The sequence below is a fragment of the Bactrocera latifrons genome, unplaced genomic scaffold (assembly GCF_001853355.1).
Source record: "Bactrocera latifrons isolate USDA-ARS-PBARC rearing strain unplaced genomic scaffold, ASM185335v1 scaffold_2, whole genome shotgun sequence".
NCBI classification, from domain to species: Eukaryota; Metazoa; Arthropoda; class Insecta; order Diptera; family Tephritidae; genus Bactrocera; species Bactrocera latifrons.
In genome coordinates this window covers 3,438,568-3,454,561 of record NW_017535518.1, presented here as the reverse complement: position 1 = coordinate 3,454,561, position 15,994 = coordinate 3,438,568, and the positions used below count along the sequence as shown (strand labels likewise).

General features: G+C 36.5%; 2 protein-coding genes across 2 annotated transcripts; one reads left to right on the top strand and one right to left on the bottom strand.

Annotated features, from left to right (window-relative positions):
- The first annotated feature begins 558 nt into the window (after positions 1 to 558).
- Positions 559 to 5,797, top strand: LOC108967790 (uncharacterized protein PB18E9.04c). Its single transcript, XM_018931417.1, has 7 exons — positions 559 to 870; positions 961 to 993; positions 1,076 to 1,229; positions 1,394 to 1,527; positions 1,581 to 1,709; positions 1,803 to 3,383; positions 5,768 to 5,797. Exons 1-7 carry the CDS (start codon positions 559 to 561, stop codon positions 5,795 to 5,797), a joined length of 2,373 nt encoding a protein of 790 aa, XP_018786962.1.
- Positions 5,798 to 9,919: 4,122 nt separating this feature from the next.
- LOC108967932 lies at positions 9,920 to 12,247 on the bottom strand. Its single transcript, XM_018931634.1, has 2 exons — positions 12,137 to 12,247; positions 9,920 to 12,046 (listed from the first exon to the last, which is right to left on the bottom strand). Exons 1-2 carry the CDS (start codon positions 12,188 to 12,190, stop codon positions 10,157 to 10,159), a joined length of 1,944 nt encoding a protein of 647 aa, XP_018787179.1. The 5' UTR covers positions 12,191 to 12,247; the 3' UTR covers positions 9,920 to 10,156.
- Between the last annotated feature and the right edge of the window lie 3,747 nt (positions 12,248 to 15,994).

The following is a 15,994-nucleotide window of genomic DNA, read 5'->3' as shown; positions in this document are numbered from 1 at the left end:
TAAAATATAGCAAATTAGGTCCTAGAGTTAAGCAGATTTAATAAATAGTCTACATATATATGCTAACTAGTCCAAAAATGACCTCCACGGGCCTTGGATCTACCGTTCTGGACTTCATAGTGAAAAATGTATCGAGTCACCTTTCGTCAAAATTTCTACACATAAATATAGATGAAGATGACCTATGAAACTACCTCATCTAACAACCTCCTTAACAATTAATTAACTTTCATCTTGACACCAAACAAGGCTTAGATAATCGCTACAACAAAAAATATTTTAATTCACAAATTTAAAATAATATATTTTATTATATATTAATATAATTATAAATATTTAATAATATTTTTATGTATTTCCAGATAATAAAGACTTCGGGAATAAAAAATGTTTGCGAAACAGATCTCGATCAATAAAATTCAATGACTAAAACCTTTTGTATAAAGCAATTTTTGTTCATAAAACTCTAAGTAAATGTAAAAGAACAATAACACGGGAATCGAAAAATACTAAAAATTGATTAAAAATCGTTAAAATTAAAAATAATAATAATAAGAGATGGATTCATCGCGAGAGCAATCTCCCGTCGATGCCGGGGAAGAAAACGCTCGTAGATATGAAAGGCCGGAGGACCCGCCACTTGACGAGCGGCAACAGTTGACCGAACAACAGCAACAACAACATTTGCTAGACATCCAACATGAGAGGCAGCAGCGGCAGCAGTTGCTAGAACAACGACAACTCGTCGAAGCAACAGTGCCACATTTTGCGGTCGAAGAAGAAACTCAAGGTGTTGCTTCGGCTTCGGCCTCGGCTTCTGCCTCTGATGCTGCTTACGAGGCTGATGTCGATGATGTTGATATGCCAATTGTTGCTGATAATCATAAGCATGAGCAAGTGGCGCGCGATGTTCCAAAGGCGCCGTACGTACCAGCTGAAATGAGTCTGGGTGCACAGCAGCGGCGTCAAGCTGAACGCCAGCATATTTATGAGGTAAATTTCGGAAGGAAAATAGTTAGGGAGTATGAAGAAGAAGATAATTTAGTAATGCTGACGAGCTTTTGTGCTTTTACAGCTTTTTCAACCCTGGGCATTGAAGAATTACGGCGATCAAGCTAAGACTAAAACCATAACATTACGTAAGAAAACTCGCATTTTGAAAGCGTTAGAGGGCAAGGAACATAGTCGGCCGGATAGTTCGAAATTTCGGTTTTGGGTGAAAACCAAAGGTATGTAATTTACTTAAGTCACAAAAGTTCACGATTTGGAAAAGAGCGTCAGTGAAAGCTTTTGTGAAAGCTAAACTGAAAGCTTTTAAATAAGTACAATTATTTACTGAAGAATAGCAAGTAAAACACTAACACAGTTAATTATATTACGAATCCCTAAACAGCTTTCACCACAAAACGTCCAACTGAGTTCAAAGAAGCTGCTGGTGGTCATCGGCAGCTCGAACCACTCCCTCCTAACGCTGTTCTCTCCGATAATCCCAGCCAAGTGGACCTATTTGTAGCTTCAACCACAAAGGTATAATTATATTGTAATTTTCGAAATACAAATCTTAATATTTTCTTCCAAAGGACTTTGGCAAACGCACCTATCGCAAGGTGGCCGTGGTGGAAGAATTCTTTGACATTATCTATAATGTACATATGGAATTGGGTGGACGTAGTGGCATGCATGCCGGACAAAAGCGCACTTATCGCATAGTGAGTGTAAAATCAAAACAATAGTAACCAGTTCATCAATATATTTTAACATATATTTTAAATTGCTATAAATTGTTCACAAACTCTTTCTAGATTACCGAAACATATGCTTTTCTACCGCGTGAAGCTGTCACACGTTTTCTGTCTATTTGTCCAGAATGTAAGAAGAATTTGCGCGCCACTTCGCCGGCCACATCCATCAATCCACCGGAAGATTGTGGCAATGAAAGCTCATCGGAGGTTGAAGGTCTCAATTACTCATCGCATACTGAAAGCTCAGTGGAAGCAGGACCAACGAAAACGCTAACAAAAGGAGCAGCCAGTAGCATAACCACTGCACGCCCAGTGGTGCCACTGAAGCGACGCTACTCACAGCTTGAGGAAGCGTCTGATAATACTAAATTTTTTCCAGCATCGCAATCAATTGCACGTGCTTTGCTTACAGCACCGTCACGACAGCCTCTGGCAGCGCCAGCCTCGCTACCCAGATCTAGCTCAACAGATACAGCAGCAGCACCCATTATTACCATCGATTTGGTATCCGAAAGAACGGCACCTACTTCTAAGCCGACAACGACAGGGCTTGTCGGGCAACCGAAAATACGCATTAATCCACAATTGCAGCGTCCTTTGACTCCGCCTCCTGTGCCGATTTCAGTTTCTGTTTCGGCAACCGTCTCGTCAACATCGGCATCGCCGTCACCGTTACCATTGGTGGTGCGCGAACCGGTTACGCATGCGCCGCCTCCTTACCTCGGCTATCATCCCCTTTGTTTTGATATGAATTTCTTAAAGACACATGAGAGCTTCTTTCGCTATTATGAAATGATGCGTCGTTTTTATGCCGGCGGCTTTCCATTGCCACTCCCACCGATGCCCGCTGAGTTTACCAGCGCTGCTGAGTTGTTAACCCATCAGCGTGATTCCAACTCAGGTGTATCGCGTGGTGCAGGTATTATCCAAGCTGCTGGCAATGTAAAGCAGCCCGCTGTTCAACAAGAATGCTCAGCAATGCCAGAAAGGCCCTCCATTCACACCAAACCCATTGATACTCAAGAACCTTTAATAAAAAAATTCAAAAGCTCACCAGAAAGTGCGAAAACCTTAAGACTGCGCACCAACCCAACCGAGTCGCAAGCTCATGAGACCACATTTGTCAGTGCTGTTGCTGCTGCGGTAGCTTCGTCCACTGCTGCTGAGTTGGAAATGGTTACCGAGACAATGGCGCCACAGCCACCACTATCCCCTCCTCCCACACAGCTCAGTGCAATTAATCTATCAACAACTTCTACTTTCAGGTCTACACGCTCGAATGGTACATCAATGTCACACACAAAGCCGTTGCCAACTATGCCGCACATCGTCATACCAACAACACCACTAACATTGGCGTCGTCAGCGCTGTCAGAGCTTGTCACCTCCACACCCACAGCGGTCAAAAGCAATCTGTCGTCGGCACTTAAGTCCGCCACAACCGAAGTGAAAGCTTCTTCGTCCAAATACAAGCCGTCAGGCGGTGCTGATAATCGCCCAGGGTCTTCGTCAACTTCGCGTTATACTTCGCGCTTGCCGCCATTGGATTTGGAGCGTTTGAAACCGATCACTTCGACATATTTGCAATTGACACGCAGCATGGGCCTAAGCGATGAGGATGCCTTGCGCTTTGACAACCTGGTGAGTAATGATTTCAATTATACGCTGTAAAAGGAAATCATATATACATATATGTATTTTATCGCAATTGAATATTTTTTTGAAACATTTTTGTTAAGTTACTTGTTTTTTGTAAAGAGAATACTATTCGTTTCTCTTTCAAGCACCAATTGTTAAGTTTATCTTTTATCTTATTAAAAGACCGATTATATATTTGATGATGCTAATTTTTTCCCACCATTGGTGTTCAAGTTTTATTTTATATATTTTTGTTTAAATATCTACTGACTATATAAATGCTTTTCAAATATTATGAAATATTTGATAATTACGTTCTTAACGTAGAACGCTTTCCTCTACAACATTTTTGTTGAATAAAATATTTCAGCTATTAAAAATATAGCTCAGTTCTCATTTCGTGTTCTTAGTTTTTTAATCGTTATAAAGTCTTAAACCTGAAAAGGTATGTCGTAACACGCCTTCCTTACTTTGCACTTAAAGAGAAGTTCTGAAGCAGTACAAATGTAGCTGGTCGGGACAGTAACCATGCACTATCACTAGCCTCTTAGGTGTGTGTCTCCCCTACATATATTTAAAAAACGTATACAAATTGAAATATTCATGATTTTGTCTTCAGTAACGGAAGAGCTGACCTCTTTCTCCTTCAGCTGTTGCAACTTTTGAAAGCTGGTAGTACTGATTTCTCTGATTAAAAAAGAAGTAATCATGCACTTTTTGCAAAAATTTTCAAACCAACACAACTAAAATTTCAATTTTACTCTTGGCAAGCATTATCTTATTCTTTCGTTCATTGAATACTATTTCAAAACAACGAATAAAATATTTTTGAGAAGGAACACTAAAAATGCATGTAAAAAATTGGTTAAGAACATCTTTTATTTAAACGAAAACTAAACTCATATGAAAAAAAATCTCTCCGAACCTACCTTTGTTTTCGTTTGCTTATGCTTTTCAAAAAAATCTGACGTCATGTTGATATACGCCTATGGTTTAGAAAAACACGAGCAGACACTTCCTTTTAAGCCTTATTAGCTAATGCTGCAGTAAACCTCTTTATCGAAGTCAGAGATATTCCAAATAAGCTTTCTGGAAGACAGTTGCCTAGAATACTAAAGACAAGAAATGATTTTATAAAATATTTTTCATTCCATTTTCCTTAAAAACAACAGAAAATTATAAACTGATTTTATAGAAAACCCAAATTATTTCGAAACGATGCCTCCCGATGTGATTTGGTTTTTTGTATTACACAAAAATAAAGACCTTGTCGAGGATGTTAACGATAGCTCCATTACTCAAATGTCTATTGCTCAAGCAAATCTTTTAGAAATATTTCAAACAAACTTTCTAGAAGACCAATCTTTAGTAAAGTATGGGCAAAGATGGGATTTTTAATTGCATTTTTTTTGACTTTTTTTTTTTATTATTTTCAACTTTTCTTCTATAACAAACGAAAGCGTTTTGGAAAAAATGCAACAATTTCAGAGTTTTCCATTCTTTTTCACTCATTAGGTATATCTACTTATTTAGTGATTGAACCCTAAGAGCAAGTAATGCATTATCTATATTTTAAACTTTCATAAAATTAGTGGTATGACAACCGTTCAAAAGTGACTATTTTCCAAATAAGAATATGAAAAATAGTTAATGAGTTGTAGACCCGCTATTGAATCACCCATATTTACTTTTTATAATGAGAAATTATTAATAGCCTAAAAGTAGACAATCGATGTTTTTAACTGTCATTAAAATCAAAGGAAAATGCCTAAAAGCAGGCAATAGTTTTTTTAATTATGAGAAATTATGTACTCCGCAAAGTAAACAACGACATTTAACTCTACCCACCTGCATTTTGAATGGTTTATAGTAAAAAATAAAGTGTGGAAGTATAGATATAATTTTTTCCTAAAAGTTTTGTTAATTTAATTTCGCTCACCCATTTGAAATTTGAAATGCCTATAGTAGGCAATGCATTTTTGAATAACTAAAATTACTTTCTCCTAAAAGTAAAATGATGATTTGTTCAAAAATCTTACACATGTTTAGCGCCTAAAAGTAGGCAATAAATGTTTCAAAATGACAAATTATAAACTGGCAAAAGTAGTCAACGCTTTTCCAACTGCACACACACACACACACCTATATGTTTGAACGCCCAAAAGTAGGCAATACTTTATGAAATACACACAATAATATTTGTGTAAAAATATTGATATTCATAAGTCTGCGCCTAAAATTATGATCATTAGGCGCTGCCACTAAAGCGCACGTATTATCACAACACATACACTCACATGCTATTAATATTATTTGTTTATTTTTATTTGCTGCATATTTTTATATTGAAATTTTAACGCTTTTAACGCAATTTTTAACTAATCTAGTTCTTCTTTTCTATGTCATGCTTGGCTTGAAAACGTAACAAATGTAAAAAATATACACACACACACAAATAAATGCAACAACAATACGCACCTTGCATACAACATTAATGAGGATAAAAATGCACAACAACAACTGCAACAACAGGACATTATCCTGACGCTTGTGCGTAAACGCTTCAACTGCACGGCTTCTGCAACTGCAACTGCTTCTTCTTGTGTTTCTAACGCGGCGGCTGCCAATTGAACGCTTCGCTTGTAGTTTGTGTAGCTTGAGTATATGCTAGTGCTAATTCTTATTGCCGTTATTTAAGCGTAGCGCGCGCGTACTGCACGTAGGCGTTTGGGCTGGAGTGCTGAAAGTACAAACCTCAAAAAATACAACAACAAATCAGTTAAATCAACAACAGCATGCAATAGAAATTTGTAAAGAAATACAAAAACAACAACAGGCAATAGAAATTTTAACAAATATACGAAATTAATAATAAACAATAGAAAATAAAAATACAACAAAAATGACGTCAAGTTAAAGCTCCAAAAATGCAGCAAATAATAGAAAACATATTCAAGCTGTAAGCATAAACCAAATCTGCACAGTCCAACAACAACAAAAGGCTGCTTGTATCATAACTATTATATATATTGCTTGCAATTGTTTTATTTATTTATTTCATTTTAGAAAAAAATTTATTTAGTTTAATTTATTTTAATTTTGCTTTATTTTATTCAAGCTTGATTTGTTGCGCGCTTTTTCTTGCTTTAAATCGATCTCGTGCGCTTATTTTAGTTACACATATATATTTGTTTATGCATTTATTTTTTACGCACATGCACATGCACATACACACACACAAATATATATATTTCATATGTTTGTTTGTATGCATGTATGTACATGTGTTTGTTGTACGCTTTGTATTTAGTTGAATGCTTTTATAATAATTTTTCCGTTATGTACTCATTTATATTTTTTCTCTCTCTCTCTCCCTTTCTCTACAATTTTTTCTCTTCACATTTAATTTTATTTTTTACATTTTCGTTTCATTTGCTATTCACTTGATTTTAATAAATCGCAGCTTGGTTTATAAAATAATAATATATAATAATAAAAAAATATACAAAAAAAATTAAATAAAAATGTATTTGCTATTTCGCTTGAAAAATATATCGACGCTGCCACTTTTTTATAATACAAATTTGCGCTTTTTATTTGTAGCTGCATTCGTCAGGCTTTTTTTGTTGATGCGCCCGAGCAATTTTAAAATATGCAAAAATGTTAGTTGTAGAAAATAAATAAGCCAAAACTAATGCAAAAACAATAACAACAACAATCTATGCACGATTTTTCTGTATCTGACAAATGCGTATCTGCGTGTTTCAATTATTTCGCTGCACGTTAATTCCCGCTGCTGCTTTGTGTGCGCTGCCACAGCCTTTGCATGTGTTAGTGTCCTTTTAGTGCATTTATTGAATAAAATTATGAAAAAAAATTTTAGCGAAAAATATTTATGAAAAGATTATGCAAAAAATCGCAACAAACTTATGAAAAAAGTTGCTAAAAGAATTGCGAAAATTTATTTAAAAAAAAAAAATATTTAAAAAATTGAGAAAAAGAAATAACGAAAAGTTTTTTAAAACAATTTGCAAAAAAAGTTCCCGAAAATTGCAAAAAATTCTTGAATAAAATTTTAAAAAAATTTAAAAAAAAATGCAAAAAATTCTTGAAAAAATTTAGAAATAACATAAAAGTTTATGCACACACACACTTACATTTGTGCACGGAGCGCGGTAAGTATTTTAAATTAAAGCAAAAATGTTTGTTTGTTGTTTTTTCATGCGCAAAAAAATTTATTTATGTGAAACGGAAATTATATATATAAAAATTTTGATGGAAATATGCTATAGAAAATTTGTTGTTTAAGGGCTACTGATTGATTTTGTTGGCTGCCTAAATTAACAATGCTAGTAGCCATACACATACATGTGTATATACATATCTAACATTTACATATATATACATATATATATATATATATAGAGTTATATATACATTTAATATACTTATATATATATGTATATGTGAATTTAAAATGGTATATAACATGCACACATAAGTACATAAATGCTGGCACTCAAATCGTATCTAATGCAAAATAATGTATTTATATGTGGTACTTGATGACTAGTTGATGACTTAATGGGGTGGGTCCTATTTCAAGTACTTTGCATTACTCAGAATTATAATTTTTCTTTAAAATAATTAATGAAAATGCTAATTTTGATTTTTTAAAATTATTGTTTACAAATAATTGTGATTAACAAGTAAAACTTTTACTATATTTGGCATATGTATACATTGCTAAGTGGAAGTTGTGATTAGTTTAGGTCGTAGGGTAGATCCAAATTCGATGATCGCATTTGCACATATATATACCAGGTTGTTCAATAAGTTTCGTCAATTGATAAGAAAAAAAGTTTTAAGAATCAAATCATACTTTCTTATTCAGTATAATCTCCATGAAGATTCCTCATGAATTCCAAACTGGGGATCCCAACCCTGAAGTAAGAATCCGGAAGGTCTTCAAAATACGCTTCAATAGTAGTTATGACCTCTTCAGGTTCACACTTTGGACTCTTGTTTGTATTGTGGATCATGTTGATAGACCAAGTCTCATCCATAGTGATGAATCCACTTTACCTTTTTTAAAATACTCTAGATGTTGCTGAGAATGTTTTTTTGTTCCATTGTTAGCGAATGCGGCACCCATTTTTCACACAGTTTTCTAAATCCAAGATTTCACTTAAAATATGGCTCACACTGTCTAATTGGATGTGTAGAGTCTCTACTAAATCTCCCTCAGTCAATCCACGATCTTCAAAAACCATGTCCTTTACTATATTTTGGCTATGATTCCTTATATGTATCATTCCGGTGAAATTGCCTTGCTAAGAGCCAGTAGTTCGGAGGACTTCTTACGGTTCATTCTGTGCTATAAGCATTTCACAGTTTCAGAAGTTCTGTTCGTTGACCAGCGCTTGATGAGTTCGTTGTTGGTCAAAAAGTCTAACGAAAGAAGACAGCGGAACACCGATTTGTTTCCAATCGAATCCAATTGAAATTGGGAGAGGGTGAAATCAGGTTTGCAGGTTTCAATACAAGTATAAAATGAAAGAAGCTTTTTAACTAGTTTGGAGTGAGTTCAAAGTCAGTATAGCCGCGTGGTCATCGGATTGAGTGCACACCTATCTGCAGACAGCTGCACTTAGAATCAGTAAATCTACTGGTACTTTGATGGCAACTATCTCCGAAATGAAGACGCGACAGTGATCTGGTAGTGTGGGGTAGTCCCGACAGAATTTAGATTCCATGTGAGTTTCCTATCAAGGATAAGTCTTAAGTACTTCACCCTGTCCGCTGATTGAAAAAAAGAACCGACCAGCGAAAAGAGAGTTGCCTGAGCGATTTTGTATCTTCTTGTAAATGAAATCAACTTTATTAGAACTAAGAAGTCTTTAATATTTCCCTATATACTTACCAGTTCATTAAATCTAAATCCGATAGTAAGAAACTAATTTTTACGCTTTTTACTTTAAATCTTAATTAAAATAACTTCCTAAACCTTCAAAGTAAACTCTTAATCCTTTCAGTGATTTTCAGTTTTTCGGTTTCTGTACCTTTTGGAGCGCCACTGCTTGAATTGACACTTTCGAAGTCATATTCATAAACCTACTTTTCGTTACTTGACGTTGTTTTTATTTTACTATTAGATATTATGTAGAGACGACCTGTCCTTAGAACAATTCTGAAAAATCATCTTTATTACGTTCATAAAGCAACGAAAGGCTTCGGGCTTTCGGACCAAAGTGTCCGAAACAATAATTCTCTAGCAATTGATTAACACCTACGTCAACTTACTTTCCATGAAGGATACAATCATAGTCATTGACGGAAAACACGGATCTGCCTGTTTTAAACATTAACATCCTTAAAACTGCTTACTGGTAACTCTAGCAAACGCCTATAAATCTTACCGCAAGTTCCAAAAAATGCACTTATATAAGAAAATTTACTCCTTAATACAATGTAGTGGAATCAGGTTGTTTTCGAAACCTATCGTTTAGAAATGGATACAACCAAAATTTAGACAATTCTCAAAATGTTTTAAGTTTTTTATTGCTTTTATTACAAAGGGTGGTGATTTTGAGAACCTATTTATACATAGTAGCTTTGAAAACTGTGAAGGATCCGCTGTCGGTATCAGTGGAATACTTCGCTGAAAATGCTACAAACTTTTGCAACTTTAACAAATGTTTCTTCCAAATTTTTTTTTTAATATTGTAAATATATTTTATTCCAGCAAATAATATCGTAAACTATCTAGTAACTAATTACTTTTGAAATGAGTGCATAAGTGGACCAGTTAGTATAAATCGAGCGGTTAGTACACTTCCATCCGGATCGAGAAAAGTTCTGACATACTCGCCTTTATGGGCTCGCAAATCAGGCACCGATAAGCCGCATTTGATCAAAAATTCCGCGATAGGGCTTCTGACCCTGATCAAGTTCGAATCACTCGGAGTCAAAGTCTTTGTGACGACCGGTTGTACCGGATGTATGAGTAATGGATTTAAAGTGACGGCATTTTCATTATCCTCATCTTGCGGCTCCAAAGGCTCACGGTCGCGTACCAATGGTCGCACAGTGGTAGTTGTGGTAACAGCAGCCGCAACTGAGCCAGCGGAGAAAGGTGTGAAGTCGACGCCAAAATGGCTAGCACTCTGATGTTTAGGTGGCAGCGGGGTGCGGAAAACCGACGATACACCGTAAGGACGCCAGTTGTTTGTATCTTCAGGGTTGCGTGCACCGTAAGAAGAAGGTGCAAGCGCGTTGCCGCGATTTATGCGATATGTAGTGGTCACCGTACGACCGTCGGGTTCAATGCGTGTCTTTGTTATTGTTTGTCCATTCGCGTTGGCTATGTCTTCAGGTGTTATGCCAGCACGTTGTAACATATCCAACATTTTGGGATCTAAATCAGCTGCTGTTGGCATCTGATTGCCATGGATGGTTTTCGTAAGCGTCTGTACTTTTCTTTGCTCATAGCGATCCGTATCTGTATCTGGAATCGAACTAGGTGGTATATTATCCACCCGCAGTGTTTTAATGGGTTTTGGTTGTTCACCGGCTGCGTTTGGTGTGAGTGGTTGTAGAAATTCTTCATCTAACTGCTTGTTGGGATTGAGTAAAGCTATAGGTGGCAAGTCTTGAACATTGATAGTCTTTATGATTTTAGGTGTGGTTGAAGTTGTCGTGCTGGGTGTAACGGATTCTGGTTTGGCTTTAGGGCTAGGATTGTATTGTTCTCGGAGAAAATCGTCTAAGTTTGGTATATTACGCACTGTCGTAGATGGCTCTTCTACCGGTCGGGTTTGTGTATTTGTCGAAGTTTTTACCGTTTTACGTTTCCACTCATTTGGTCCGGTCGTCAAAGTCGTATGCACTACATTACCATCCTTATCGGTTTTTGTGCTCGAAACAGTGTTTGTCGGCCCAGCCGGCATCGGATAAGCCCTATCGTATGCATCAAAAAGATCCTCCTCATCATCATCAAAATTATTCATTGCAGGCAACCCAGGTGGATTGAAAGGATCGTCTTGATCACGTGTCGGCCAAGCTGGTTGAAATCGTGGTGGCTGGTAGAACGTTGGTTGTTGCTCTGCCGGTTGTGGTGATTGCGGTGGTGTTGGTACGTACGGTTGGCCTGCGGGATAAGGTTGCAGCGGCGCGCGAAAAATTGGACTCTGTGCGGGTTCATCATTGTCGTCAGACCATTCCCAATCCGCGATTTTATTCGGTTGCTCTTTGGCTTGCTTTTCACGTTGTTTTTGGAAAATCTCTTCGAAACGGCGTTCCACATCGGCCATATCAATATCATCCACTATTTTGCATACAATGCTGCCATCCGGCTCTAGCGTATATGTGCTCGTCTGCTTACGTCCATTTTCGAAACTTGTACGCTTGACGGGATGCCGCGTGTTAAGTAGCTGGCGCACGGCGAGCAATTCCAGTTGTCTTGCCTGCTTGGCTTGCTCCAACAGTTGCGCCGGGCTGGCGTTTCTGCCGTCAATGCGTATGGTTCTGGTACGTGGCTGGATGCGCAATGTCACACCTTGGCGTGTGAATGTATGGAATCCATCGGCATCTGCATCCTCATTGGTATTGGGATATGCAGCATCTTCGGCCTTCCTGTTCTGTCTTGTAGTGCCGGCAGCTACCAACTGCAAAATTTTAAGACGATTTGTGAAAACGGTTAACGCCATATAATCTTATTTCTATAAATATTTTATGTTTAGTTGCTTCTTCATTACCTGTAGCAGCAGCAGTGCCCAAATTATTTGCATGAACTTATTTTTACTCCACATATTTGTTGTGCTCACGACGAGCTCTAAGCGGAAACTGTTCGTTTCACATAATAAATGTCGCGAAATACCCGTTAGTAAATATATTTGTTTACATTATATTTAAGCTAATTATAATCTTAAATTTGATGACTTATTAGGTTTACTCAAAACGGCGATAAGAGTTTTACATATACATATGTCTTGATTCGTCTGAATCGGGGTTATCACTTGTTTTGCGGTCAACTCATCATTTCACTATAGTGGCGGCGTAGATTAGAATAGGTAGTCGTAGTAGGTAGTACATAGATCAATAGGGGAGTGCGGGGAATTTACTTATGGACTTGTTGTAGCAAAGCTGTGCAACGACGAGCTTGATTTAAAGTTGTTTCTAAAAAAACTAACAAAAAACTAACCAACTAACCAACCAATAATGTAACCAATGTTCGGTCCACATAATCGCCCAAGAGAGTCGGTAATTTTGGCAACCATGAAACGGTTTCATATCACGTTTACTATAGTTGATAATGCGTAATCTCAGAGACGGCGCACAGTGACGCACCTTAATACGCTGAACTATGTCAATACCGTCATATATCTCATACAGCACATCGTTTCATAAATATTTCACAGAACCTTCTCTCGAAAATTCGCCGCGTCCACTCATCAGATGTTCTGATCGTCTATGGCTCTGCACCATATAGCAGGACGGGTATTATTAGTGACTTATAGAGTTTGGTTTTTACCATCAAAAAAGAACTTTACTTCTCAATTGCCTACCTAGCCCGAAATAGCACCTGTTGACAAGAGTTATTCTGCGTTGGATTTCGATGCTGACATTATTGGAGAATTATTTTCTCCAAGAGCATATTGAAGAAGTCGTATAAAGTGGAGTCGTCTTGTCTGAAACCTCGTTTGGTATCGAACTGCTCGGAGAGCGGTTTTGACTCCAATCTTAGCAACTTTTTCGGTTTTATACTTTTCTTCTCTCTTCCTCTACCTCTTCACTGTCGATAAATTTCTTTACACACCCAATTATTATGACTTCGTGGAGCAAGGATAGTCACTGGCGGCCATTTCAGGAGCACAAAGTGGGTGTGGAAGCATATCGATATCCAGTTCATATGATTCGATATTCTAAAACATTCATTACTTTTTGAATTGTCAGTTTCTCTCTTTCTCGCTATTACAGATTTTCTTTAGTTTTCTCTTTCCTCCTTCAGAATGGTCTCTATTGAAGTTCTGAGGTTTAGATTTATGGAGTGCCCTCTCAGTAGTGAGAGCTCACATTCGTTCATGAGAAAGTAGTGTCCAGCCCCGTTTTGAAATCATTTGGTTCGAAACATAAACATTTTGAGGCAATTCTACTTAACTTTCTGCTTAAAATTACAGTTGCTTCTCAAATAGCTCTAAATCTGTTACACTGTTATTTGCTTGTTAATAAATGTTACACAAATTACCGGAAATCGCGTGTCTATGACTAAGAAAAAAACCGTCGAACTGACATATATTCACTCTTTGTTTTCATTCCTTTGTTTATTTACTTTTAATTGCCAAAAAAAAATATTATTTACCGCATGAAATCAAATATTTGTTATATATTTTTTTTCAATTTCTTCTTTCACGCAAACATTTGCGAATACCGAACTGTAAACTTTGTTGCGTTCTTTCTCGGAGTTTGACGAAAATATTGAGTGGCTCTCACCATTTTGCAGAAGCTATGTATGAACTTAGGCTTCTTTTATTTAGGAGTTAGTTCCATTATATAATAATAGCTACTAAATATAGTCAAAGCTAACAAATGAGAGTTCACGTTCTTGCCACGAAAATTTCAATTTAGATTCGAATTACATAGAAATCACCCACGACGATAATTCTAAAAACTATTGCGAACGTTAATGACCTTTTCAAATATGATTTATGTCTAAGCATATGTATTTAATTGAATGTTTATAAACACAGGAAAATTTATAAATGTATATATATAATATTTACATATAATTCTAGAAAATATAAATATAGGCATTATATCAATGTGCCGTAAACGAATTCGCCGGCTACTTTCCGCTTATCAGTTAAGGTGAGTTAGAGGTCAACTAATTATGCATTTATGGGTGCTAGATTGTCTTTTGGTGCCGTGTGGTTGGTTGAAGGGAGTTTATGGGTTAGTCCGTCTGGTGATGCGGAATTATCAGAATATTACTCGCAACATTTAAAAATGATTATTTAATAAATAAAAACTAAATTTGTGGACATCTGATCATATATTTTTATATAGGGGCTTTAAACGCATCAAAATGGATGTTATATACGGTAAAAGTATAGAGCATTTCATTTATGTATAAAGGAGAGAGAAAGAGAGACACCGCCTACCCGAATGTAGCCGACTTTCCAACAGCACGCCAGTCGTTTCTTCTTTTCCCAGCCAATTTGACATACAAAGTGCAGACAGGTCCTTCTCCACTGAGGTCTTCCTCTTCCCCGGCGGGTACTGCGTCGAATGCTTTCAGAGCTCATTTGTTATTAAAAACTGTATTTAACGAACTCCTACCAATGAGCTCTTTCTTCAAGATTTTTTTTAGAAAAGGCTCGTGAAGAACTTGTTCACAATATACACTGAGTGATTGTTTTTGAAAGAAAGCATTGCAATTTTATTTTCTTCTTCTTCGACGCATAACCAGCCGTCTTTAAAACTTCTCAATTGTTAATTAAGCAGTATAAGATTTTATTATTTTAAATAAATGATAGTAAGTAAACTTTCTATCCGTATGAGCAGATCGATTTACTGCAGTTCGGTGATTCAATATCAAATGATGTAAGATCGCTCATAACATTCGTATTCGGGACAAAGTTCACCAATCTTCGAATGAAGGTTGAGCTTGCCATATGTATCACCCTTGTTGAAATTATTTAAGTCATTATAATCCTGAAGGCAGCAGTATTTCCTGATCAGTCAAAGTCTTGAAATCAAAGATTTTTTAGAACATAATTTTCTTAAGTTAACACTTACTAGACGAATGTTGATTTTTCGGTTATTCAATTTTTTTTTTATAAATATGACGAAAAGATTTGTTTTAGAAAGCTTCAAATGATTTTTCTATGACGAGTATGTCTTTTTTATTACTGTACGTTTACATGGTAATTATGTATTTACCTTTACTTAAAAACTAAAATCTAGTTAAGTACGTTTCAATACTCCAACTATGACACTTAATGCCATTCGGCAAATAATGATCATAGATACCGCCGGATAATCTGGATTTAACTGAACATTCGGAAATTCTCGCACGCTTTGACTGTATACCGGATTTTTTCGATCAGAGAGGCGTCAAACTCTGGCGACTGTTTCTTTCTCCACATACCAGGGAGAAGAAGCTAACAAGGAAAGACACCTTAGTGCCGCTGTAGAAACGGATCGGAGCTCTGCTCTCTTCGTATGTTCTATATAGCGATCGGAAAAACCTCTCAACACTTCCATCTGAATTGTCCACTTTTTGTAAGATCAAGGCTTACATACTTGGAGTCCACAATTTCATACTTCGCTGGTCTGAATAGAAATTTTTGATCTGAGAAAATCTGAGAAAATTTTTATCGATCACAAGGCGCTTTGCTGACTTATGTGATCGGATACAGAACTCATGTATCATGGCATATAGTATTTCAATTGTAATCTCTGGACGAGTTAGCTATTTAACCTAATCAATAATCGTTCCTTAGCAAACATTTAAATTTGCAAAGAGTTGGAGAGTAGCGAACTGAATAAACAAGAAAGGAAAATTCTTCTTTCTGCATTAAAAAAAAAAAGGCTTTACTCGTAGTAACCCTTTG